The sequence below is a fragment of the Ziziphus jujuba genome, chromosome 1 (assembly GCF_031755915.1).
Source record: "Ziziphus jujuba cultivar Dongzao chromosome 1, ASM3175591v1".
In the NCBI taxonomy this organism is placed as follows: Eukaryota; Viridiplantae; Streptophyta; class Magnoliopsida; order Rosales; family Rhamnaceae; genus Ziziphus; species Ziziphus jujuba.
In genome coordinates this window covers 41,869,029-41,896,978 of record NC_083379.1, presented here as the reverse complement: position 1 = coordinate 41,896,978, position 27,950 = coordinate 41,869,029, and the positions used below count along the sequence as shown (strand labels likewise).

The window sequence follows — 27,950 nt, the reverse complement described above, 5'->3', positions numbered from 1 at the left end:
TTTGATTTTACTATTTATACATCACTGTAACCAATAAAATGGTTAAGTTATCATATAGAATTTGTAATTCATATTGTACTACTAAGGTTATGACAGAAAGAAAATGCATGATTAAATAAAAGAAATTTTGATTCGAAAAATTAATTTGAGTATATTTTTACTCTTTAGCAACTTTTACATTAATGAGGAGCTGTGCATTTTTTCCCCTTATGTCGGTAAAAAGAGTAGTAAATTTGTTTGCCGTGGCTTGTGAGACATTTGCCTCTTACTCTAATGTATGAGAAGAGCTTGTTAAAGTGAAACACATCAAATTTACGCCAAATTTAACAAAAGGCTGAAGATTATCAAAAGAAAACATTAATATATATATATATAGTCTACATAATTATAATGTAATTCTCAATTTTTATTTTATTTTTTTAAATACATGTGAATTTGCGATTAGTGTGATAAAGTTATGTAATTCCCAACTTTAATCGCAGTAGCTAATTTGCAAATCTATTCATTAATTGTTATTTTTAAAAAAATATTTTTCTTCTTTTGAGCTATATGTCTTTATGTGTAAATAAATATATTATATATAAATGTACGTGATGGCCACCTCTGCAAAAATCTGAGAAAAATGAAAGAAGGCACAAAGCCCAAGAATTGAATACAAAACTGAAGCAGAGCTGAGAATATAAAGACGGGAGAGGCAACTTTGTAATTTTCCACAAATCTTTTTTGGGTTTACATTGCATAGAGAGACGACCCACAAGTCACAAAACAATCTAATGAGCCCTGCATGATGAGAAGGAGAAATTAAACCCAAAAATTAACCAAAAAAAACAAATGTAACTCCACCATCGCCACCATATTACCAGCTTTGAAGTTTGAGCTCAAGCCTCAAAACCCAAGTGAGCCAAAAAAAAAAAAAAAAAAAAAAGAAAAAGAAAGAAGAAACACACAACAATTATCAGAAAGAGAAAGAGAAAGGGAAAGAGGGTTTTAGTGGATAATATGAGTAATTGGTTGGGGTTCTCGCTAAGTCCACACCTGAGGATCCACGAAGACCATCAAGACCATGGACATGGAGTTTTTCCTCCTCATATGTCTCTTATGCCCTTGCGCTCCGATGGCTCTCTCTGTGTTCCTCCTGATCCTTTCAGGCGCTCTCATGGTACTACTTCTGAACCTCACATTTTTCAAGTTTATGTTTTTCTAATCTAATCTACTTTGCATGTTATTACACAAAAATACAGATATATTTTTGTGTTCCAGTGGTGCATGTTTTGATGAGGTTATATTTCTGAATTTATAATTTTTTTTTTTATTCCAATTGCAAAATGAAAAATAAAAATTTAAAATAAAAAAAGATTGGAGATTTGATAGTGGTATGGGACCAACAAATGTTACAAATCCAAACGAAGAGGGACCAAAACTGGAAGATTTCTTAGGATGTTGTTACTCAAGCTCACCTCCCGATGAAACAAAAGTCTATTGCCATGAACAAGAAGAAGAAGAAGAAGAAGAAGCTGACCAGCACCAGCAAAACCAAGATACAAAATTCTCTAAAATCAATGTCAATCTAGCTCCAAACTTCAACACAAACGGTGATATAGAGACTAGATCAGACAATCCCACAGGCACATCTCCACCATTATTAATCCAACCTTACAACAACAACCATTATACTGATCAAAACCACCCCCCACAACAAACCCTTATCCCAAACAATGGAATGTACAAGTCTTGGTTAACCTGCCAAACACTGCCTTACAATAGCAATGATCAAAATCCGTCGTCCGAGACAAACAATGGGTGTAACTTTCAGTCCCTGTCGCTCACTATGAGCCCGAGCTCTCAGAACGGTGCCGGCGCCGGTGCAATTCCGGCGATGCAAGTGGTGGATAACCGGAAACGGCCCAATGGGAAGTCCTTAGCTAAAGAACCTGTTCCTCGCAAATCGATTGATACTTTTGGGCAGAGAACTTCTCAGTATCGCGGTGTTACGAGGTAACGAATTATTATTATTATTTTTTTGTTTTCGTAAAGTTGGGAATCTATATCTGTTTGATTATTATTATTATTGTTGTTGTTCTTATTATTATAAACTCTTTATTTATTTTTTTGGTTTTATTTTATTGTTTTAGGCATAGATGGACTGGGAGATATGAGGCCCATTTGTGGGATAACAGCTGCAGAAAAGAAGGACAAACAAGGAAAGGAAGACAAGGTGAGAAAGCGATCGATGAGAAACAACTTTTATATTTGCTTGATTTTTTATTTTTTATTTTTTAGTTTTTCAACAAGAATGTTTTCAAGATCCAACTAAATGTTTTACCGCTAACCGTTTTCAAATTTGTTTCTATGCATTTCAATCTGTGGTTGGGGATCGTCTCTCTGTTTGCAAATAATCGTTGTACCACTATACTGCAGTTTATCTTGGTAGGTGAAAATTCCTTCTATGATGTTTTTGTCAATGTTTATTTTTATTCTTTTTTATTAATATCGTATACCTACTTTCTAACGATTCAAATTCATGATATATATATATATCCATAAGATTTAATTTAAAGAATTGTATATGAAGCTACTAGCATTGGAAGGTGTGCATTGTTTTTTTTTTTTTTTAAAAAAAAGAAAAGAAAAATCTTTCATTCTTTCTGCAAAATGATCATCAGGTGGTTATGATAAGGAAGAAAAAGCAGCGAGGGCTTATGATTTAGCAGCACTCAAGTATTGGGGTCCAACAACTCACATAAATTTCCCTGTAAGTGTGTTGGGAAAAAAGGGTTTTTTTTACTCCGTTTGATCCACAGTAAACAAAGCTTTCAACCATTTGTTCGTTTTTCTTTTTATTAACTCGTTCCTCCCTATTTATCTGATTCCTGTGTAAATGCTGTTCAGATAAGCACTTACGAAAAAGAGCTAGAAGAGATGAAGAACATGACAAGACAAGAATTTGTAGCTAACTTGAGAAGGTATATACCCTTTCCTACTTATTTGTCAACATTGTACTTTTTGGAGCATAAATTTTTAATTTTTAATTTTTAATTTTTTTGCTTGTTTTTCTAAGCAGGAAAAGCAGTGGGTTTTCAAGAGGAGCTTCTGTGTACAGAGGAGTGACAAGGTATGGCAGAAAGCAACTTTAATAATGGAGTTTTCTATTATTTACTCTGCATTTTTGCAGCCTTTTCAACTATCATAGGCAATAATAAACCAAACAATATTTATAAATGTACATACGGATTGATACATTGATGATTTTATTTTTCCCTGGGACAAAATATATATAAACGTTTAAATTACAACTTATTTATAATTAGACATGTAACCCATTTAGAAAAAGCCTATTAGATTTACAATTTTGCTCATTGGATTTTGTAATCAGGCATTGTTTATAAATTTCTTTTTTTTTCTTTTTTTCTTCTCTTCATTTATGGAGCCCAATTCTTTATTATATGTTGGCAGACACCATCAGCATGGAAGGTGGCAGGCAAGAATTGGAAGAGTTGCTGGAAACAAGGACTTGTACCTCGGAACTTTTAGTAAATCATTTTCCTTGCTAGTCATAAATATGAAATCATGACTAAATTTCATCAATATTAGCCTCTATAATTCGGCTTATTTTATCTCTAGCTCAAATGTGCATACATAATTGTTTAATATAATAGCCTAACTTTTATTATTACCTGGCAGTGTTTTCTCAGACAATAATTAAAATTCAAATCTATATCATAAAAATATAATATATATATATATATATATGTATGGATTACCCCTTCTATAACGACTTATGGTTATTATAAAAAGGTACACAAGAGGAAGCAGCCGAGGCCTATGACATTGCAGCGATTAAGTTTAGGGGCACAAGTGCTGTTACAAACTTTGATATAAGTCGGTACGATGTGAAAAGGATTTGCTCAAGCTCCACGCTTATTGCAAGTGACCTTGCAAAACGTTCGCCCAAAGACCTTGCAGCTCCAGCACCAACACTTGACCATTTAAATTCATGTCCATCATCCACATCTCCACAGCCTATTCTGGCCATATCGAGCGGCGAACCATCCGACGAACTGGCTGACATGGTGTGGAATGCCAATGCCGATGATCACACACAGCAGGAGAATTCAAACAACGACAATGGCGTGGCACTAATGGCGACTTCAAGCAGCAGGACTAGTCCCTCTAACCCACAGACCCCAAAATGCTCGTTTGGAGGAAACAATGAGTTAGGTGATGGCGGGGGTGGTGACTACACTCATGCTTACTTCTCATTGCAGGGTGCCAAATATGAAGATGGCAATGGTGGAAATGAACACAGTAGGCTTGGAAATCTTGGTTTAGTTCAACAAGTTCCAATGTTTGCACTGTGGACTGAGTGACGAAAGGACAAAGAATTTGCCTTAATTTTAAGATTTGCGAAACACAAAAAGTAGTGTAGGATTGGAAGCATGCATTTAGTTCCAAGGTCGCTAGGAAGGTGGGTAGGCTTAGAGTAGATGTTACAAATGCTACACGGACGAATTGTGGATTTGAATTAGTACTGTTTCCAACAGTTTAATGTTCTTTTTGGTGTTAGCAAGTCTTATTTAGTTTCAGCATTTAATGAAAGAAAATTAGTTTGGATATTTGGTGCTTACGGTGTTTCTGGATCTGCCATATGCATGTTACCTTGTATGCAACAGGGGAAAAAAAAAAAAAATTGATTGTGGATCACCTCAAATGAGCAATATGGTTTTGAAGGTTTATATATCTACGTATATATGATATAAAACTCGGATAGAAAACTAAGTTACAAAATATTTTTAAGATAACGTATGTGTAGGAATTGTTGCTGCTGCTAGGCTGCCCCAAGAAAAGTAATTAATTTGATAATAATTTTTTTTTTTTTAGCATTAACAGAAAACAATACATTAAATTTTAAAGATACTTTCTGTACCATCCTCTGCTATCTCTATTGCTCTCTAGTTTTACTATTTACTTGCCAAATATTATATTAAATATATATATATATATATATATGTTAAACTCGCTTTTTGGTGAAAAAATCTAAACTCCCTTTTCGGTGATAAAATCTAAACTCGCTTTTTTTGGTAATGGGAAATCTAAGCTCGCTTTGGTTATGCAAAAGACAATGACTTTTAATAGACAATAGCTAGTTTGGAAAATCGTGAGAAAAATATTAGTAATTTAATTACTAATTAAAATGTACCTTTAGAATTATTCTAGAAATCATACATTAATTAATTATTTCCGGTCGTGTAAGGAGATTATGTAATAAATCTAATATAATAATTTAATATCCAGTCAAATTCTGAATGTAAATAATTCCTCACCCCTAGTGGTTGAGGAGTGTGGAGGCCCATGGACGGCGAGGCATGTGATCATGAGGGGTGCTCCCTCTAAGGGCAGCAACAAACGGTGCTTGGATGCTTCCTCAATGGTGTACTATTGCTAACATACGCCGGGGGTAGAGTGCAGCACAAGAAAGAAAAGTCAAAGAAGTTAGGACAACCCTTTGACTCGAAGTGCCTAAAATTGCGTGCCCTGTAGCTTTCAAGTGGGACCTCTCGCAGTCATTTTGATTTCAATGCTTAGACGTAGCCCTGTCCACGGCGCGTCCCTCCACGCTTTTAATCCGCCTTCATTTTCAGTCTACCCAGGCCTACAGACACCTATATTACGTGTTCTTATTAAACATCCATTTTTCATTTTCAAAATTTTCACCTTTTTTTTTTTTTTTTGTCTGTTTCAAATAATGTTTTAAATCTGATTAAACCAACTTTTTACTATAAAATTAATCTTATACATGCATTTTTAGTGAAAGGGGAAAAAAAAAAAAAAGCCACCAATATTATATATATATTTTTTGTCTCGTTTTGCCTCGACTACTATCTAGGACTTAATAAAAAATACAATTAAGGAATTCAATTGGAACAACTAAACAAAAAAAAAAAAAAAAAAAGGTTGTATTTGAAATTTTACACAAAATAAAAGAGTCAAACCAAAGTATGATTAAACAAAAAAATTCAAAGATTCAAGCGTAATCCTTTAGGCAGTACCAAATAGAAAAACAGAAAAAAGGGGCCAAAAATCAGAAGTCCTTTAAGAATAAGTTTTTTTTTTTTTTTTTTTGGTTGGGATTCCAAGTCCTTTCAGAATAAGTTAATTATATTTATATATAGTAAGCAGCATTATCTCACATATTCGTACAAGTATTTCTCAGTGAGCAAAACAAAATTATTATGTAATACTTGAATATGTATTTACTTTTTTTTTTTTTTTTCCTTTTTGGAACGATTATAATTTATAATATTTACTTTGATTCCTGCGTTAAGAGAATATGTACGGACCATGGAAGGAATGGTACAGTGAGAAATTTAGAGATAGATTTGGGGCAGCAGGGGAATCTACATAAATCTAGCTATCTAGTCTACCCAAGAAAAACCTGGCACCAACTCATTCATGGTTCATACACACCCACAAAACCAAAAAAATAACAAAGCGACAAAATCTACAGGACAAGATACCTCATGCATAGATATTTCTCCATCATTATCACCCCCTGCTCCACAAAACAGAAACCCCCTTCTCTATGTACTCCATGTAAGATTTCTAGTAACCTAGCTAACTAGCTCGTCTCTCTCTTAGCTAGGGATGATACCTAGTTTTTGAGCTCTCTTTCTCTCTGCTATCAGAGAGTCTAGATCTCAGCTAGCTGGCCCTTGACCATTTACATTAAACTGCTCAAAGCTCTGTTCAACTATAAGGCTTTTTACCATTTATAGGCATTACTTGCAGTGTGCTTTGCTTTTTGTTGAAAAGGAATTTGGAGTTTGTACATTCTCACCCACCGTCCATATTTTGCATGCCCCATAGTCGTGGGATTTATATATATATATATATATATACACACACACATATGCGGCAGCCACTTCTATGCACCCTAACAAATTAACCCAAAATCAAATAAACTCAAACTACATATGAATGTATCAAAATAATAATATTAATGATCATAATTAGGCAACTATTAATGTAGGGCGTGTTAGCTAGTATTATTATTAAATGATATATATAAATCATAAAGATGATGTCATCTTCACTAAAAGAATTAAGGAATTTGGTTTTGAATGAAGGAGTTAGTGGACAATAATAGTTACCAAAAGTTAGTGTAAAGACATGGTATACTATTGACTGGGGTTAGAATCAGGGAAAGAACGAAAGCAACAATTCCCAAGGCAAAAATACCACAAAATGCATCCCAATCCCATCTCTATGTAAAGCTAGCCTTCATAATATGAGAGAGAGAGAGAGAGACCTTCCCTTTGGCTTTTTGGCCCATCCCTTCCCATTTATTCTCTTTTATCTGTCTCTGCAATTCCAACATGTCTATTGCGCTCTCTCTCTCTCTCTCTCTCTCTCTCAAGAAAAATGTTGGGGGTGTTTTTAATTTAATGTAATGACGAAATTGCCACTGGGATAAAGATTAAAAGACTAAAGAGGTCGTTTTCAGTGAGTGTGATAATTTTAGTGAGCATAGTATGATGGGACAAGAGAGCAAAGGGGGGTTTGTGGAGGGGTTCAGGACAAGTCGGGTGCTGACATGGGGGGAAGGGGGTGTTTGGGACACTGTAAAAAGACACTGCCACACTGCGGCTGATGACCTGAAACCGGCCAAACATGCTTCTTGCTCTGCCTCTCCTGCACTCTGCCCTTGCCTATACCCCATGTGACCTTGCTCCCTCTCCAATGCCTACCCATTTTCTTCTTTTTTTCTTTTTTTATTTTTTTTGGAAAAAACTCTTGTATTACCCCTACTTTTTTATAAATTCAATTTCTTTATTACTATAAATTGGGCTCTTTATTTCTGCAAATTTTTTAAGGCTTTTTATACAGACCCAATCCTTCCTAACCACCAACTTAACAGCCCAATTAATGGTCAATTTGTTGTTTTAGGCCCATACCTTGATAGGCTTGACCAACCTAAATCCTATCTATAGACGTTCCAAATGTCAAAATGTCTCTTTGTTTGGTAAAAGTCAAAATGTGTACATGGATGCATGTAGAGCAGTAGATTCAGATGCATATACAGATCATGACCCAATAAAGAAATGATACAGATCAATTTAGCATTAATCAAGAAAATGCAGATGGACTCAGCCACGTATGCCGTAAAATCACCAAAAGGCCCCCTTTGATCATGAATTACCAAAAAAAAATTCTGATTATTTTTATTTATTGCCTATATCTATATGTCGTATGGAGAGCAAGAAGATTTTATCATAAAAGTAACTAGTAGCATATATATATATATGTATATATCTATATAAGCAATTTCTATATCTTATTATTACTGAGGAAATTTCTTTGACAGAGAATAAATTTTATGAGGGAAGTTTTTTTTTTTTTTTTTTTTTTAAAATTATTAGTTAGATCTCCAAGTTCTTCCTTCTACCATATATATATTAACTCGTATGCATCATGCATGCCGAGTTGCGACCAAAAAAAATTTTATATCCACCATTTGCATCGAGAATAATTCAGCTAATTACAACTTTAACTAAGTAATTTATTTTTACAGTTTTTATTTTATTTTATTTTATTTTATATATATTAGTAGTTAAATATTCGGATATGAAACCCTTGTCCCAGGAAATAATAAATTTGTCATTGGCCTATCCTACAAAGATTTTTTTACAAGGTAATTAAAGTGTTTATGGTCAAGGGTCATGTGTTTTAATTAATAGGATGGATTATTATTGATCGACATGCATATAATTAATTTGTGGAAAAAAAAGTGAAATAAAAGTAGGGCCTGTAAATATATATGATGGTTAAGTACGAGTCAATTATGGAACCAAACCCTTGTCTCGGTCAATTAACAATGTGGCAAACATGTGTTTATAGCAATATTACCTCCCACAAAGCCCGTCTTCAATAATTTATTTTCTCACTAATTTTGAAATATGACATATAATTAATCAAATGCCCATCTCGTTTTTTCTTTTTGGTTATTACAAAGTTTTTTTTTTGTTTGAGGGAAAAGTATGACCAAGATTAGAACTAGGGACTTCAGACAGAAAATAACGGACTTATATATATATATATATTTAACCATGTAATGTTTATGATCGCATTGGATTAATTATAAATATCTACTCCATTTAAAAATATAATAAAAAAAGTTAAAGCAAACAATATATTTGCATAGGTTACCTTTGTGAACATTTATTTAGGTGGTCCACATATTATAATACATATTTGAATAATTAATTAAAAAATATAATATTATCAATTAGCTATTCATATTTTATATGATAGTAGAGTTTTATTATTATTCATTCTTTTTTTGATGGTGGAGAATTATAAAGATTGCTACTGGATAAGAGTTCTAAGCTAGACTATAAACAGCAATATCTTAAATGAATATATTTTGTGGACAGTATATATTCTTCTGGTTTTACTTCCCAGATGTTATAGTTAACGGAAACTATTGCAGCGATATATGTATATACGGAGCGTCTAGAGTCAGGTCGGACCGCATCTCTATAATCAGGACCAAAAACATTTTTTAATTCACAACCGTTGGATTTTATGACTTCGAATGGACGGCTGAGATTGAAGATGGGCTCACGTGTGAAAACCTTGCCCAAATCTCCCCTTTCCGTTCACTCTCCCCTTCCCGCTGGCAAGGAAAGAGATCCTTTTTGATAATTGAATTTTTTTTTTTTCCTCTTTTCCTAGTGGTTTTTTAGTTTCTCTTCCGTGCAGCTCATGTATAACTTTTTTGGCAGGTGCATGGTGAAGTAATCTTTTTTTTTTTTAAAGATTAAATTTAACGACTGTTTTGCATATTATTATTTTTAGGTATGTAGTATCTGCTACAATAATACGGGTTTCTTTTCTTTAAAAAATATTAATTAAACAATTGGTTTTGATTGGACTCTGATTATCCTTCTGTATCCGATGTATATCTGCAAATTTTCTGTGGTATTGACACATGGGTTTTATTAGTGTTATAGTTTCTTGTCGTTTTACGAATCTTTTTCTCTGTGTTCTAGGTATTGGAATTTGTTACGTCACCCAATTTCTCTCTCTGTCATCTAGTGACAGGAACGGGGATTTTCACTATTTTGTTAAGGCGGTGAGAGTTGGAAATGGTAGGAAAAGAAAACATGAGGACAGAGGACTTGAATCTGTGCTTTGAGAAGCTGATGATGCGCGGTGGTAGTGCTCGGAGTGGTGGTCGTGGAAAAGTGAAAATGGAAGCTGGAGTTATTACTGAGTTGAAGGATATTCCTATGGCGCTCCTGTTGCAAATCATTTCCGTCGTCGACGATAAGACGGTGATAATGGCTTCTGGGGTCTGCCGTGGGTGGAGAGATGCTATTTGCATGGGTGTTACCCATCTTTCTTTTTCGTGTTATATGTTCTTCCCTCTAAATTATCTCCGTTTCTTCTGTGCAACTTTGTAAGTTGGGTTCAATGGAATCAGTTTTGCGAGCGGGAAGGGGAGGTTTGGGCAAGGTTTTCACACGTGAGCTCACCTTCAATTTCAGCCGTCCATTCGAAATTATAAAATCCAACGGTTGTGAATTAAAAAATATTTTTGATCCGGACTGTAGAGGTGTGTGATCCGATCTGACTCTAGATATTCCATATATATATATATATATATATATATATATATATATATATATAAAATAAAATTACAGTGTAGATAATCAGTATATGGATTATTATTAAAATTGATTTTTTTTTAAAATATTAACTTTGGTATTGCATATATATATATATATATAGAGTAAAATTGATGTTTAAAAAAAAATCGATATTAATATTTGATATGTAGTTTTACTCTATATGTAAGTATATAAAACAAAAAATACAGATTTATACATATTTAATAGCATATATAAATTCAATAAGCATATGTATATATTGAACAATATAAACTAAAGGCGGCTGCGATACCACATGTTAGACAAGCATACTATAAAATCATTTAATCGGAAAATGAAGTGTATACCTCTTCGTTTACGGTTGCTTTACTAATGAAATTAACTCTATTTCTATAAAAAAAAAAAAAAAAGATGAAATTAACTCTATTCCCACTCAAAATATAGCCTATTCTGACGCAAAATATAATTTGTGATTTTGATAGAAACCGCAAATAATTCATAGGTTAGAGTAGAACTCTTGTCAAATAACAATCTGTAACTGTTGACGTAAGATGACTTGGAAGCAATGAAAGTCAAATATACTTTTTCATGACTTCTTTTCATTGCATAAAAAATGTTAATAAAGCGGCCGCAGCTTTATTTTTCTTTATCTTTTTTATTTTATTTTATTCTATTTTATAAATGGTATTTGTAATTTTGTTTATTATTTATTTCTCTCAATATTATAGAGATACCTTCGCTGTTAAAAAAGTCATTTATTTATTATTTTGAAAAAAAAGAAACAGAGAAGAAGGAAAGAACAGTCAATTCTTCGGGTAGAACATTTCCGGGTCTTGAGATTCTTAGCAATTATAGAAATGCATTATGCATGTCCTGTTTTTGGTATAATAATGAAGCTTTTGACTTATCTTATTTTATGTTATTTTTTTCCCCTTATTTATCAATTTTGATTTATTTTTACAATAATTCGATTAAGATCCTGAAAATCTAACTTGTGGGATCCATATCAAAGCTCGTTAGACTGTCTTCTTGTTGACAGGTCCTCATATCTATGACCTATCAATCTGAGGGAATTTCTGGCTCTCCATCATATAGAATCAATATTATTAATTTATATTTTATAGAAACTGAAGAGAAATGGCTTCTAGTTCATGGCATCTTTTGGCTTCACCCCCATTATATTATATCATATGCATTAGAATAAGAAATTGAGATCAGAACAAATATAATATATTTAATTTAAAAAAAAAAAAAACTGTACTATCTAGTAACATGCTGTCTTGCAGATTTTAAGAGTTTCAATCAGATTTTCCATGTGATAAAATATATAATATATATATTTTTAACAAAATGCATACTCTGTATCTGAGAAATAAATTAATCACTAAAAAACAAGAGAAATCTATTTACAATATTTACAGAAAATGGAGGTTTAGAGGTCAGTGCAAAACCTCCTGTCTTTGTGTTTTGAAATCAAAACTTTAATTTCTTGTCAATGTAAGAGATTTGGGCGGTAAAAGAGAAAAGGGCCTGGCAAAATCCATCATGTTAATGAAAAAGAGAGTAAGGATTATGGACTAAATGATTTAAATTGTATTCATTTACCAGAAAACCAAAAAAAAAAAAATGATTTAAATTTAATTATATAAGAGTGTGAAATTTGGTTCTGAATCTGAGCAAAAACAAAAAAAAAAAATGTTAATAATATTGGTTTGGATTGGACTTTGGCATCTTATAAATGTCCGTGTTGATCCAAGTAAAAAGGCCCCAAAGTTTGTGAAACACGGAACTTTGTCTAATTTCATGAAATTCAGAATCCGAAATTTGCCTTTTCATTTCGGACATACCACGTATCCATATTGTTAATTTATTGCTGTAAGACAGCAAAAGTCATAACATAAATTGGAAAAAAAAAAGAAGAAGAATATTTTTGTGTCAAATGTGGCAAATAATTTTGTCAATTATTTTATTTTATTCTAGTTCTTTTACAACTCAACAAATAAAGTGCAAGGAAATAAACAATTTAATTCTATAAAGAAAGATGGTATAGTACGTGTTTTATTCTGTCTTTTTGGGTATGTTTTATCAAATTCTCATATGGAAATATTTAAGGCTGATAAATCTAGAATTTTATTCACAACCCAACCAAAAAAAAAAAAAAAAAAAAAAAAAAAATCTAGAAAGAAAAATCAAAGGATATGATGAAGATGGGCCCAAAGGACTCTGAACAAAATCCCCACATGTAAAAGGGCCGAAACCATGATGGTCCACTAAATGGGCCCACATAATGAAACCGAAATTTTTTTTTTTCACTGTTAACCTTCATTACCATTGCAGCTTTTTTTTTTTGGGGGGTTGTTTTTGTTATCTTTGTCTCTGGTTTCCCCAAAAAAAAAAAAAAAGATTCTTCGTTCCTAGGCAAATTGCAATCAATCAATCTGTATTACTCCAACCGTTAAAGCCCGAGTAGACCCTCGTTCTCTTTCTCTTCCTTTCTTATTTTTTATTTTATTTATTTTTGGTTCTTCCATATTTTCTGAGAAGCTGGTAAACTTCACACAATAAAACTCACCTCCTCTTTCTTTCTTTCTTCTTCTCTATTATACGTCCAATCAATGCTTTTTTCCAAACTAACCCATTTTGACCCATTTCTCAGTTTCTTCAGCATAATTTTCTTAGACCCACTTTCCATACACACATTCTTTTTGCCTTATAGCTTTACCCCCCTTTTTTTCATCTTTTTTTTTTTTTTTTTTTGGTTAAATAATAAATCAAAGCGTTTTGCATCGAACCCAATTTGACCTTTTTCTGATTTGTTGAGGAAAAAAAGGGAAATTTGATAGCGTCCGGATTGGAATTTGATCCTGATTCAAAAAAAAAAAAACCTAGATGCCGAGAGTATTTGTGCATATCTGAAGAGGGGAATTTTTTTTTTTTTTTTTTTTTGGGGGTGTTGAAGAAGAGGGTTAGTTAGACCCAGATGCGAGAGCGCTCTGGAAACCCTAATCTTAATCCAGAACCTGATTTCTCGTTTTAGAGTAGTAGGGAAACCTCTTTCTGGGTCGTTGAATGGAATCCACATCGTCGACTTTGGTATGTTTGGTTTTCGGGTTCGTGATTAGCGTTTGCGCTCTCGTTGTCGAGTCTCAATCGTCACAAGACGTAGCGACTCTCAACGCGTCACCTTCGCCTGTGGACCGGCAGCCGCACCCACCTCTGTCGCCTCCTCCGCCATCGCCATCGCCACCGCCATCGCCATCGCCATCGCCACCGCCACCGCCACCGCCACCGCCACCGCCACCGCCACCACTATCTCGTTCCTCGACACAGCCACCACCATCTCCAAGGCCTCCACCTCCGGCGCCTCGTGCTCCCACAAAGAATCTGAATTCCGAATCGAATGGACCACATCACCGCAAGCCGAAGAAGCATCCACCACCGCTGCCGAAGAAGCAACAGCCACGGCCGCCGGCAAAACACAAAAAGATCAACTCGGGGAAAAAGATTGGGTTGTTGTTCGCCGGGATTGCTGCCATTCTTCAGATTGGTGTGGTGGGATTCTTGGTTTTCAAGAGACGGCAACTCCTAAAGGTCAAGAATAGATACGAAACTTGTTCTTGAAATATTTTTCAGTGTGTGATTTCTCATGTATTATTCTTTTGCTTTGGCCAAGAGACCGCATTTGTAGTTTGGGGGGCTATTAGTGAGAGTTGAAGTTGAAATCATTCTTTTTTGTGGAGCGCATCAAAGTGGTGGGTGTTTCATTGATCGAATTGAGAATTCTTTTTGGTGAGCTCGGCAAGGAGCATATGGATCAAGGATTGATACACATAGCATTGTTGATGATTGGAGAGCATCGCTGGCTCTGTTTTGCCCCCTCGCAGTTGTTCTGTAAATTGGTAAATGTTGATTGGTTCTCTGTCTAACTCTTATGAAAGTTTTACATTTTTTTTTTTTTACTGGTTTGCTTCTTTTAGCTTAATTTACACGGAGAAGATTAACCCTTTTTGACCTATGGGTTCGTGTTTTTATTTTTGTCCCTGCTAACCTGGATCGTGACTGTATAACAATGGTAGAAATTATGGAACAATTACCGTGACGAAATCTAGTTTACTGTTTTTCCTGATGCTGCCATAAATCGAAACTAACTTCTATTTATTGTCTGTTCATACTAGTTTTATTATAGACTTATTTGTATTGTTTAATTTGTCTCAAAGTTGTCACTATTTGAGAATTTTTGGTACCCCATTCATTATACATTATATGCAAAATACTTTTAAGTGTTGGAGGGTTGGTTCTTATTCTGTCAATTGCTTGGTGCCATTGAATGCTGGAACATTCCTTTCCTATCTACGGGTAGAATATGCATGGCTGATTGCGTGACTTTTTGATTGATTGATCCTATTTAAGTTGAAAGAATCAGTCGCTTAAGTAGAGTAGAACTATATATTATTATGGGCTCATTTTTCTCATACAAGATTAGTCGGGGTGAATGAATCAGTGGCATAAATAGCAAAGCAACCGAGGGCTTTTGATAATTTTACTTCTTGAATCAACGTGTCACTTATTTTCAGCTTAGTTCGAAGAGGACCTGTTTTGGTTTTTGGGTGGCCACTGCTGTACTTTGGTTTGACTTCTTCTTTGTTTCTTCAGTCTGATTAATTGGCTGATGACCACTTTTTTCACCTTTGACTGCTTGATTTTTGTTAGTGTTATCTAGTTCCACCCCTTGTTTTCAGCTGAATTGTTGGCCGCAATGAGAAGCTTAATGCTGTTTGAGCTTCGTCACGGTCATCCAGTTTTGTTGGTTCAGTCTTGGGCCGACATCATCTTGTACTGCGTTTGATTAATTGCTTGATTTCCAAGTCGGCCGTGGCTGCATTGAACTTTGAGACAACTTCAGATATCACTGCACAGTGGCAAACTCAGATGGAAGCAGGCACAGCTGTTTGGGAGTCAAGGCAATACTATCTATTATCAGCCCAAAAACCAAACCAGCAAAACTGGCTGGAGCTAAATCAGCGTATGTAGCTTGTCCTGAGGCCAACCCGTAAGTGAAAAAAGGGGGGAAATTGGAAGACACAGACAAAGACCAAACGGTCAAAGATGAAAAATTGGTAGTCATCATCAATCTTAAGCTGATTGATCAGACTGGAACAAACCAAGATGAAGGCAGTCCTGGCCACCCCAGAGCCAAGACAGGTCCCTCTTGAAACGAGTCTCTGGCTTGAAACGAGTCTCTGGTTGTGACATAAGAAGTAAAACTATCAAAAACCATTCTCTTTTTCACCTCATTGGCAGGACTACCATTAAACCTGTTGGCATTGTGGTTCAAGAATTGTTAATGTGGTTAATTTTTATTTTATTTTTAATCCAACATCTTTCTTCGTTTTGGAATATGTGTTTATGGATTGTATTCAGCGAATGATCGATATCGGTCTAGAGATTCCCCTGTTTTAAGGGCAATGTTTGTACATTTTGTTGAAGGAGGTTGATGACGTAAATCAATTATTTGGGTTTTGTTTTATGATTTTGAGATATTCTTGAATTTTGGCCAAGCCAATGCGGAGGAGTTCCATTTGTTTGTTAAAATTACATGAAATCAAACAGCTTTTCTTTAAATTTAGATCCATGTATGGTTCAGATACTATTCGCCTGTTACAGGATGAAAAAGCTTGTAGGTATTCTGCAAGTGGCTCTCATTGCAATTTATTCTAACGTCCTTTTATCACGTTGATCAACGATCGGTATGGTCTGGCTCTTTTCGTCTTAAAAAGAAGATTACTTTTCTGATCCATCAAGCCTACTTTTGGTATTTGGATTCCACAGAGAATAATTTTTAACCTTTTTCATCATGGATTTCAGACTTTAAACATAGTCCCGGGGAAGTGATGTTTTGTTGGATATATGCTAGTGGTTTAATTAATAGTTGTTAAATCCGTACGAGAAACGCCATGTGTTTCAAATAGTTTTACCGACTGGTATCATGGAAGTATTTTTATCAGTTGTATGGTACCAGTTTCGTTCTACACATGTAGAGCTATTAGTATTGAAATACTGACGCTCACAGTTCATTTGCAATTTGGTTGCAAATGAGTACTTCCGAATTTTACACAAGTCTGGTTTGTATTTTTGATCCGCATATACACATTTTACCAAGGTTTGGACTCTTGGCTGGTTGATGCTAGGTGACAACTAGGAATGAAGAAAGGAACATAATCAAATTCAAAACATTAGATATCTGATCCTAAAAGCAACTTGGGATTTTATTTTTGATTGTAAACTATTTAAGCTCAGTTATTCCAAGTTGATGCAAGTATCTTTGATAGGTTTAATGGAATCTTGTGGGTCATGATTTATATATTTTGATGGTTGGGAAACATTTTGGTTCTGTTTCCGGACATCTCACACTATGCAGCAGTAGTCTGTCAGTCTTACGAAAGAAAAAACTCATAATTTCAGACCGAGACAAAGGTGTCACAAGAGAGACATGTGGGGTAACTCTTTTTAACTCTAATATTAGGACTTTTGTGGGGTTGCTCTGAAACTCTTATTGAAGAAATACAGATTGACGAAAATGATTTGCATTTAATCGCTTTCTTCCCAAAAATTTGTTTTCTAAAACTTTCTCATAATAAGATGGGGAGAAGATTATGGCAACCAAAGTAATGAAAACAGAGTAGCAGTATTTCTGCATCAAATCGGATGCCCGGAACCACTAGAAAGCTACAGAAACAGCCAATGGAGATTATCAACATTCTTGTTCACCGGCTAATTGTTTTCGTCGGATACAAGTTGCAATATTTTCAGGGTTTTCTTTTGTTTTGTACTGTATGGTTTTGATGAACAACAATAAAACCCAGTGATCAACAATGAAGAGAAACATAGTTGAGGAATTTGGAATCGTTTAGCTGCAAAGGGAAATCTAGAAGTAGCTGTATCTTGGAGAGCCAATTCGTTGGTTGGAAGAATAAGAAATAAATGGGAACAGCAAAATGCAGAAGCCAATAATACTGTACCGTCCTTGAAAAGAATATATGGGGAGCCTACAAGACCCAAAAGCATATGGAAGATGCTTCCGGTCAAACAAGCAAGTCTCAAAATATCAAACATGTTTCTTACAAGGGAAGAAAGAAAGCAAATGACAGAGATGCGGTTGTGTCCCTACATTATTCACTTCAAACCTAAAACAAAGCTCTCCCTATCCACGAATTCAAACAAGAAAGCTATTGTCCCACAACCCCAAGTACTCTTTTGTTCTTGATCAGCAAACCCCATTATTGATACTTCAATCATCTGTGCCAAAAAGGAAAACTTTATGAAATTAATTATCTGGAAATTGAACATGTCAAATGTTTGCATAATAATGGTTTTCTCTCTTCCTTTTTTTTTTTTTTTTGGTGTTAAACCCAAATGAAAATTTACCATTAGGGACTCTGGATTCTGGAATTGGATGCAAGATCTAGCCAGGAGTCTGTGTCCTTTGGTGGCCATTCTCCAAAAAAGTGATGGAGTGGCTTCTGGGTTTCAGGTTCTTTCTCAGTTTTAATTGATCTTGGTGATTTGAAATCGGTGCCCAAAACAAAGCAATGTTGCTCATCTGAATCTGACTGCTTTGGTTCTTTGGAATTATCTGTATAGCTTTGGAACTGTGGTTGAGAGTAGCTTCTGTAGGAACTAGTCAATAGTGGATGATTACATGTTTCAGGTAAGCTTCTTGCATTCCCTGACGATTCTGGAAAGAAAGCTAGCTCATCTAGACTTTCCTTTGTACCATTATAATACCTGTTATGTAAGAGAAAAAGTGCTTTTACTGCCATTACACCCAAAGAATCAGCCTTATTATAAGATTTTCTTCCAATTCAAACTAACTAATTTTGCAAAATATTATACTTATGGGATTTCTTAATCTCATTGTTATTTATGCTTTTCGCCTATTTTGTGCCTAGAAAACTCTGTTTTCACCATTTTTTTTTGTTTTTTTGTTTTTGGCTCTGTTTCCACCATTTTGAGTATAAAAAACTGTATTTGAATAGCGTAAACAAATGTAAGTTCTGATTAACATGATATGACAAACCTGTAATCCTTATCAGGCTGAGTATAGGATTCAGATTTCACAGAGAAGTAAGAAGTGGTATTATTTTCAGGTAGCAGACCATAACCAGTAGGTCTAGAAGAGGAAGAATGGGAATAAAGAAAGGGATAAAGAGGCGAATTGTGCTGAGGATGGAGGTGGGAAAGTGGTTCAGATGGTAATGGGTAAGAAATTGAAGAGTAGGTAGGGATGGTGGAAGTGGAAGTGGATAGGCTTCTATTCATGTTCATTGATGAAATATTGGGCGGACAAGTGATTGATGATATTGTTGATGTTGTTGAAATGGTTGCAGTTGAAGAAATTTCCACAGGCTTTCTTGAACGGTTTCTGCCCCTATGCATATGCCTCTCACAGTACTTTGAATCTGGGTATGCCTCTTTTGAGCACCTCCATTTCTTCCCATCTGTTCTTCTGCACCTTCCTGGTTCTGGGTCTACTTTTCTGCCAAAACCCATTTCAAAACATCCCCATCCAACTGCACCAACACATAGTCAACATCCATAATCCACACTCTCAATTTCCAGTTTTGTACGCAAATTTATACAAACAAGCGTCCTATTTACATTTTTATTTATTTATTTATTTTGTTTAATAAAAATGGGAGCTAAAAAAATAAGAACCATGATCATAAGTTTTTGCATGCTTACTGGGATTGTGTGGAAAAAGTCTCGAAGAGAATGAAGACTCCAAGCTTCTTTTGACAGAATATATGAGGTCAGGTGGAACAGGCACACCAGAAACCATGTATTTGAAGATGAGTGCTTGGTGTTCGAGCTCTTGCCACTGAGTTGCTGTGAAAGAGGACCTACTTCTTGCACTACTATTTGCACTCATCATTTTTTTTTTTCTCAAACAGAAAATAGAGGGAAACAAAAAGAAAAGGAAAAAAAATAAATCTTGAAAAATATCAAACAAGAAAGAAGAAGAATGAAGAACCAACTTGGAGATTTTCAGAGACAGAGAGAAAGTGGGTTTATTATTCTTGTTGGTCTGCTGGGTATTTTTGCAGAGTCCATTGGTTGCAGAATCTTCTGTGCATGGATAAAACTAATGGCTCTGATATACAGTGCTGCCACCTCCCCTCCCTTTTCTTTCTCTATTTTTTTCTCTCTTTTTAGTCCTTATTCTGAGCGACTCTGCTCTTATTATGACTGGACTGCATCTCTGTTGCTACTGCTTCTGCTTTGCAGCGACCATTGTTGCTGCCATTGTCTCTGAATTAAACTTTACAGAAATTCATAAAACAAATAAAAATAAAAATAAAATAAAATAATCAAAGATTGAAATATAGGGTACTCTGATTTTGTTGTCTCCACCACAACATCATATAGTCCTAGAAAAAAGTGCCCTGTGCATATTATGTGAAGCTGCAGAAGTTATAGTGATTGAGTATAGCAAATCTCCTTTGTAATGTGAGGAAAAGCGGGCACTGAAGCTTGGCGTGAGTCAGTAAGAGAAAGTTGTACATGTCATGGTTTTATTGAGAGTAATAGAGGCCAAGAGGAGCTGTGAGGCCTGGCTTTGTGGTACGGATTTTTCTTTTTATTTTTTCTTCTCTTTTACTCTTTTGGTTTTTTACCACATCCCCAACTCTCATCTATGAACATCTGGCTTTCAATGTGAATAATAATAATAATAATAATAATAATAATTAATAAATACATAAATAAATAAATAAATAAGCTGGAAGGGGGAGATAAATTTAATAATGGACTGTGTGATCTGTGACCTGTCACCATTGGGGTTTCTTTTTGGTTTCCATAACCTTGTAAAATGCAAGCTTGGGGTTTAACAACTTTGGTTGAATTAAATAGCACTTGGATTGAGCTCAAAGTTTTAACCTTAGAAAAGGGTGTTAATTGTCATATTTTCAGGCTTAATTTATATGCTTTAAATACACAAAAGATCTCTGTTTTGTTGCAAGCTTGCTCTGCTGTGAGATTTAATACAAGCCGACACAAATATCATATCCTTTGTCTGTACTCTACATTGGGATTTCTACTCTCTATCCTTTGAGTTTGAGGTGACAAGGTGGGCCATTATCTATCTATGATTCAAAAGAAAACTCATCCAATTATAATTGATATCCTTACCTTATATGCTTTTTTGAGTCTTTTTCCATGATTACTTATATCTATCTCGCATATAGAAATCATTTTATACGAGCTTTTCAGCTGAATCTAAGCTGTTTGGATGTAATAGATCAGTATCTCCAACATTAATTTGTCTTAGCATATAATATTCATTCATCATGTGTCAATTAGTCACATGATGGAACAAAGGCAATAAAGAGCACTTTTTGTTTTTTTGAGGCTTGACGAAAATGATGATATTTACCCTAATCCATCCTTGGAATAATCATTTTTTTTTGTACAAAAATAAATAGTTACCACAAAAGCGATAATATTACCTATTTGTATCTCTTAAAAAAAAAAAAAAAAAAAAGGTTGGTATGATATTATCCTTGGCACATTATTTTTCTTAGGAAGTGGAAATTTAAGGGTGCTGCATTATTTACCCAAAAAAAGAAAAAAAGAAAAAAGAAAAAGGTGGATTGCATTGAGATGGAAGGAGGCATTAATAATATAGGAAAACAAGTGAGTAGTGATGATGATGTTAGGACAGTGCAAGGGAGAAACTATTGGTTAGAGGGAGGTTTCGATTTGTTTGCTTGCAATTCAAAGAACTTTTTTTTTTTTTGAAAGTTTGCAGACGGTGTCAGAGAAGTGCACTGAGTGGAGAACTGTTTACACACACACACACATCCACATACATATACACATACAAATACACATCTGTTACTCTGTCCCAATACACATGCCTCTTCACTACTTTTATTATGCTCTCAACCTCAACTAACTCAGCCTTCCATTCATGAATTCAATATTTCCTCATTTACATCTCTCTGAATTCACCTCTTTCCGTATTAAGTATAAGTCATCAATCTTCGTTCAGCATTTGATGGCAGAGTTAAATGCAATTTTACAATATTTCAGATCTTAGTCCTTACCTGGCCATCCTTTTGCTTTTCTGACTGCAACTTCATTTTGTGGGTCAATGACAAACTTGTAAGAAAATCTTTCTTACATTGTGGTCGCTTTTTCTATTGCATCAAAATAAGTAATGGGTTTTCTATTATGGTGTATATATATATATGTATATAAAATTGAATAATGCATCCTGCTCGTTTACCAGAGAGAAAAATAAATAAACAAATAAATAAAATTCGTTGCAGAATACTCTTACAGACAAATGTTTGTATATGATTAATCAAAAAAAGAAAAGAAAAAAAGAAAAAAGGGGGTGGGGGGTGGATGAAGAAACTTGTATTCGTACCACCTGTAAGGTGGTTTCCTTTCTTAAATGCATTTTAATTTGAACTACTTTTTGCTACATGATTTTAAAAGGTATATGGACCTACCAGTCCAACTTTGGATGATTCTTCATTCTAGTCGTTGATTCCATTCGGTTGTATATATATTATGCAGAACGTATTATATATATATATATATATATATATATATATATATATATATATATTTATATCTAGTTTTTAAAAGGTGCGGCTTAATTTATGAATATAGCAATCAACATATTGAATTTGTAAATTAAAATTGGATGTCTGCATTATATATATATTTATATATATACCATAGAAAAACCTATTTTCAATTTTTTTTTCTTGTCTTTATTTTTTAAAGAAAAAGAAAAAAAAATTATAATAAAAGGGTGGGTGGTTAAGAGGGCCCTATTTTTTTTTTCTTATATATTAAGTTATAATAAACTTGTAATTGGCCTTTCATTCTCATCAATATTTATGAAATATTTTGCTTTGAAATATTATAATTATAAAAGTTAGTACTTATTTTTGGTGATGTGGGTTACACGGTACGAGACAGCACGTCGAGCTAATAACTTCTTCTTGTCTGTCATTTCTTTTCCTTTTCTTAGGAAACATTAGTTTAAATTCGATCACTATATTTAATTTCATGTCCTCGATCATTCAATGTAAATTTCCATGTCTATATATATATATATATATACACACACACACAGAGTCTGCATGGTTTTCCTAAGATATTTATAGAATATTAATTGTAATAACGGAAATTAGCTACCAAATATAATGATCGGGTACACACAATTTGGAGATTCTTTCACAATTGATTGATACTATGTAGTACTAAATGAAATGCCAAATAACACAGGGAAAATATATTATATAACAGCAATATTAATGTTAAAGTGACTAGATTAAGTTCATGTTATAGTCTATATATTTCAGTCTTTGAAAGCACATTCAAATTAATCAAAGCCCAGTAATTTCAGAGGCTTTACTAAGGAAATTAAAAATTGCAGTTCTAGTGAGGTAGACTCGAATAGTTACAGCTAAACAAATGTATTATTGTAAATTTTTTAATATTGTAATATCTCCCTTTTTAAAGCACGAAGTAACAAAACCCTAGCTGCAATTTCTTTTAACACTTTTTAAGTTTTTGATTTGTTTTCAATTAATTAATCGGCCAAAAAAACATGTTGAATATGGTGTTTGAATGAGTGGCATGGCTTTAACTGTTCATAAAAGAGTTGTGCTATTCATCAAGTGACAACCTATAACCCAAAAGATTCATGTGAACAATTCCCATTTGTTGCACTGGAAAATGAGAGTCGTCAATTGAATGCAATGGGATCTTTTTTATTCTTTGTGAAATCTGCAGTGGCATCGTTAATTAATTATGTGAACTGCAAACCATTACTTTTCACTGCAATATACATACATATATATATATATATATATATATATATATATACATATATATGTATATAAAAATTTATTTTGACAAAGTTACAACCCTTGTTAGCATTTATATAATTAGATTTCCAACATATGATGAGAATTATACTTCAATCTCATCAAAATTGCAATATATAAATAGAGTAATATTTTATTGGAAAAATATTTCTAAGGTGAGATAGGAATATACTAATATATTAAATGTTAAGAATATCATTTTAATTAATAATTTAAAATTAAAATTCTAATTCAATAAATAACAACACTTAACAATCATCATATATAATGTCTAGCATATATAAAAAAAAAAAAAAACTATATATTTCTAATAGATCAAAACTATATATATTATATAAAACTTTTTTGGGCTCCATAATTGACATAGTCCAACCCATTGAGGCTGTTTTCTTTTAAGCTTTTAGATTATTGGCTGTAATAACGGATATTAGTCACCAAAAAATAATCCATATATATATATATATATATATATATATATATATAATATAGGTTAGGTTTAAATCTTATTTTATTTAATAGTTTTAAAATCAGATTTTTTATTTATTAACTATTTAATTAGTTAAAAAATTAATCAATAATCTAATATATATATAGTATAGTAAAATGACAATAACAGGGAAAATACATAATAGGACAAATATATTAGTTTTTAAAGTGATATTTAGGTCATTAATTAACCTGTATATTTCAACCTTTGAGCACGCATTCGAATTAATTGAAGCCCAGTAAACTTAGGGTCTTCACTCAGGAAAAAAGTGCAGTTCTAGTGAAATAGAAGGGAAATTTAAGCTAGATAAACAATATATGTTATCCTAAATTTGTTATGTCTCCTTTTTAAAGCACGAAGTAACAAAACCCAGATTGTAATTTCTCTAACACGTTATATAAGCCTTTGATTTTTATTTTTTAAATTTAGTTTGCCAAATTTACCATGAATCTCGTTTTAGTTATAGGTTGCCGAGTAATGAATAGCAAAACTCATTTATGCACAGTTAAAGCCGTGGCCACACATTAAAACATCATATTCCAGATATATATATATATATATATATATATATATATTTTGGCGCTGCAAAATGAATTATGATGTCAATTGCATGCACTGGAATCTTTTCTATTCTTCATAAAATCTACAGTGGGAGCTTTAAATATTATTTGAACTGCAATTTTCACTTTTCACTACAACATTATACATCTAAATCCCAACATATCAAAATTATACATATATATATATATTTGGGATAATATATAATTTTAAATGCTAATTGTTCACCATGAATCTCTTTTGAATAACGGTTGCCGAATAATAAAAAGCAAAACTCTTTTATTATGCAGAGTTCAAGCCATAGCCACACAATAAAACATCACATTCCACATGGTTGTTGTTGTTGTTTGTTTGCCATTTTGTTTTTTTTTTTTGGGCACTGCAAAATGAATGTCGTCGATTGAACGTATTGGGTTCTTTTCTATTTTTAGTGAATTCTCCAATGGGATGTTTATTTTATGAAATGTAATGTAGCTTCTACTTTTCACTACAATATTATACGTCTAATTCATACCAATATATCAAAATACTATTACACGTTTTTCACTTTGCCTTCTAAGTTAAAAAATTTCTGACATTTGCCCTTTAAATTATTGTTTTTGTTTTACTTTAATTTAATCAATTATTTAAGAAATAAATTTGATGAAATTAACCATACATAGTTGATATAACTTTGTTAAGAAAAAAATTTAATATTGTTTGGGCCAAAATATTAATTTTTCAAATTAATGTTCTTAATTCATTGAAATATTATTTTTGGATGAACAATAAAACAACATTAGTTCCACATTGATTGGAGATGATAAAGAGACATGACTTGTACATGTATAAATTATGATTTTTGAAGTTGGATTTTGAAAAAGTCTCACATCATAAGCGCATAAAGTAGTTCAAAATTTTCTACATATATAAATAAGAGCTTCAATACCTCTACACATCTCTTTACACAAGTGACGCACATTTTTTTTTTTTTTTGTGACACCCTTTGGCATATATTTTTGTTCCTTTTTTGAACTATTGCAGGTTTGAAGTGGCGCTTTTAAATCGCCATTACAGGTTGAAGTGGCACGCTACAGGTTGTTTGAGTGGCACACTCACACTCTAGCTCTTTTGAACTGTTGCGGGTTATTTGAAGTGGCACACTCTGGCTCTTTTGAATTGTTACAGGTTTGAAGTGACACGCTCTGATACTTTTAAACCGTTGTAGGTTTGAAGTGGCATTCTTTGACACTTTTGCAAGCGCTAGAACTGTTGCAGGTGGTTAGAAGTAGCACACCCTGAAGCTTTTGAACCGTTGCACCGTTGCAGGTTGTTTGAAGTGGCATACTCTCGTGCTTTTGAACCGTTGAAGGTTTGAATTAAAATAAATTATTTAGGAGGCAATAGATTATTGAAAAATTTCCCAGCATATTCCAACAAATATGTTTTATTTTGCTTTTGTGCATGCAGCATGTATACATAATTTAGCCAAATTCATTAGAAAAAAAAAATATTGCATGATTAAATTAAAATGATGCAAAAATAATGGTTTGCTGGCTGGCAATATGAGAAATTTTATAATTTACGAGATAAAGTAAAAATTGAAAAACGTGGCATAATTTGTGGGGTAAAATCATATTTGTCCCTATATCTATATGTCAAACTTTTGAGTTCCATATTTAATTCACAGGCCAGCCCATTGATGCTGTCTTCTTTTATGCTCCATGTGTAACAAGTGACGTAGAATGCTATTACTTTGCATTATCAAAATCTTAGGCAAGAGGGGAATTCTTCAGTCCACACAAAAAAATCCCATTGGCTGTCAATTGAAAGAGACCAAACAATTTATGGGCATCCATTAGGATTTTAGCTGTCAAATTGTCTGCTAATGCAATTCCTCTACCTCTTTCCATGTGCTATACATTGGACCACAAATTTTAACTATGAATTACAAACACAGGTTAAAGCACTCTTAGCCCAATTAGATTTTTCCCTTTCTATCTAATTAATATCCAAGTGTTTGATAAAATGCGTCACTGCCAAATTCAGCAAAAATATTAATCCATAAATGGGAAATCCCTGGTTTTATAAAAATAATTAACTCTAAAAAGATTCTATTTTGGGGGTATTATCAAGAATAAATATATATATATATATATATATACAAATTTCAACAACCACTAAAGATGTGGTTCTCTTTCATTCACCATATGCACCCAATCAATCATTATGTAGCAGTAGCTCCATGCAAGGGCATTTTTCCTGCAACTTGTACACTTCCACTTTTACCCCTTTATACAAAAGTTCTATATAAACCCAACAAGCTAAAACCCATGAAAAAATGAAAAAAAACATACCACAACCTTGAGCTAGATCAGAAAACCATATTTTATCAAATGCTTCACATTCTCTTCCTCTTTTCTCTTCTCTTCTCCATCTCCAATGCTTCGGTCACTGAAATCTGTGTGGCAGACCTAAAAGGCCCACTGACCCCTTCAGGGTATACATGCAAATTGGCCTCCAAAGTCACAGCCGAGGACTTTGTGTTTAGTGGTCTAGGAAAACCTGGAAACACCACAAACATAATCAAAGCCGCTGTGACCCCAGCATTTGTTGCCCAATTCCCGGGCTTGAATGGGCTTGGCATATCTTTGGCTAGGCTTGACCTAGCACCGGCTGGGGTTATCCCTATTCACACACACCCTGGGGCAACTGAAGCTCTATTTGTAACAAGAGGTGCTATCACTGCTGGGTTTATTACTTCAGCAAATGATGTCTACATTAAGAGACTTAGAAAGGGAGATTCAATGGTTTTCCCACAGGGTTTGTTGCATTTCCAAGTGAACTCTGGGAAATCACATGCCATGGCCATTGTCAGCTTGAATAGCCCAAACCCTGGTCTACAAATCCTCGATTACGCGTTGTTTGGCAACGACTTTCCTTCTGCATTGGTGGAGCAGACCACATTCCTTGATGATGCTCAAGTGAAGAAGCTCAAGGGTGTACTTGGTGGAACTGGTTAGGAATGCTTAGCTAGCTAGCAAGTTGGTTAAATTTGAGAAGGGTTGGGTTTGTATTTTCAAATGTGTTTTTCTAGTGGATTGATTGGTTTTGTGTGGTTAATTCCTTTGAGACTTTTGATTTCATTCTTTGAATCGATGCTATGTAGGAATAATTTCTGTATGGAATTTAATTTTCAATTTTTAAAAAAAACTGCAAGTGATATCTGTTTTATCTGTTTTATTATATAATGCTATTCAATGTGCATTTGTTGCCCAAATTGAGTATAGCATCTAATAAATTAACATGTTAAAGCATATGCATAGAGCTACATAACTCATCAGTATA

At 33.6% G+C, this 27,950-nt stretch overlaps 4 protein-coding genes and 1 long non-coding RNA gene across 7 annotated transcripts; 4 read left to right on the top strand and 1 right to left on the bottom strand.

The window, feature by feature from the left end:
• Positions 1 to 713: 713 nt before the first annotated feature.
• On the top strand, positions 714 to 4,701 carry LOC107403266 (AP2-like ethylene-responsive transcription factor AIL1). Its single transcript, XM_016010137.4, has 9 exons — positions 714 to 1,159; positions 1,356 to 1,995; positions 2,133 to 2,215; positions 2,419 to 2,427; positions 2,664 to 2,752; positions 2,890 to 2,963; positions 3,062 to 3,112; positions 3,454 to 3,530; positions 3,796 to 4,701. Exons 1-9 carry the CDS (start codon positions 1,000 to 1,002, stop codon positions 4,365 to 4,367), a joined length of 1,755 nt encoding a protein of 584 aa, XP_015865623.2. The 5' UTR covers positions 714 to 999; the 3' UTR covers positions 4,368 to 4,701.
• A 4,769-nt stretch (positions 4,702 to 9,470) lies between these two features.
• Positions 9,471 to 10,605, top strand: LOC132800344 (uncharacterized). The gene is made up of 2 exons (XR_009635378.1): positions 9,471 to 9,855; positions 10,096 to 10,605. It is a non-coding gene; the product is annotated as an uncharacterized LOC132800344 (long non-coding RNA).
• A 2,404-nt stretch (positions 10,606 to 13,009) lies between these two features.
• LOC107403379 (sulfated surface glycoprotein 185) lies at positions 13,010 to 16,197 on the top strand. The gene has a single exon (XM_060820162.1). It carries the CDS (start codon positions 13,740 to 13,742, stop codon positions 14,289 to 14,291), a length of 552 nt encoding a protein of 183 aa, XP_060676145.1. The 5' UTR covers positions 13,010 to 13,739; the 3' UTR covers positions 14,292 to 16,197.
• A 1,509-nt stretch (positions 16,198 to 17,706) lies between these two features.
• Positions 17,707 to 21,017, bottom strand: LOC107403359 (growth-regulating factor 5). 3 transcript variants are annotated; one of them, XM_025074255.3, is made up of 5 exons: positions 20,062 to 21,017; positions 19,413 to 19,979; positions 18,748 to 19,240; positions 18,096 to 18,455; positions 17,707 to 17,966 (listed from the first exon to the last, which is right to left on the bottom strand). In XM_025074255.3, the coding sequence occupies exons 2-4, from the start codon at positions 19,600 to 19,602 to the stop codon at positions 18,098 to 18,100; spliced, it is 1,041 nt and encodes a 346-aa protein (XP_024930023.1). In that variant the 5' UTR covers positions 19,603 to 19,979; positions 20,062 to 21,017; the 3' UTR covers positions 17,707 to 17,966; positions 18,096 to 18,097. The 3 variants fall into 3 exon arrangements, with proteins under 3 accessions (XP_024930023.1, XP_015865727.1, XP_048335962.1); XM_016010241.4 differs by having other exon boundaries at positions 19,413 to 19,967; XM_048480005.2 differs by having other exon boundaries at positions 19,413 to 21,017.
• Positions 21,018 to 26,852: 5,835 nt separating this feature from the next.
• On the top strand, positions 26,853 to 27,725 carry LOC107403295 (germin-like protein subfamily 3 member 1). Its single transcript, XM_016010170.4, has one exon. It carries the CDS (start codon positions 26,999 to 27,001, stop codon positions 27,623 to 27,625), a length of 627 nt encoding a protein of 208 aa, XP_015865656.1. The 5' UTR covers positions 26,853 to 26,998; the 3' UTR covers positions 27,626 to 27,725.
• The last annotated feature ends 225 nt before the right edge of the window (positions 27,726 to 27,950 follow it).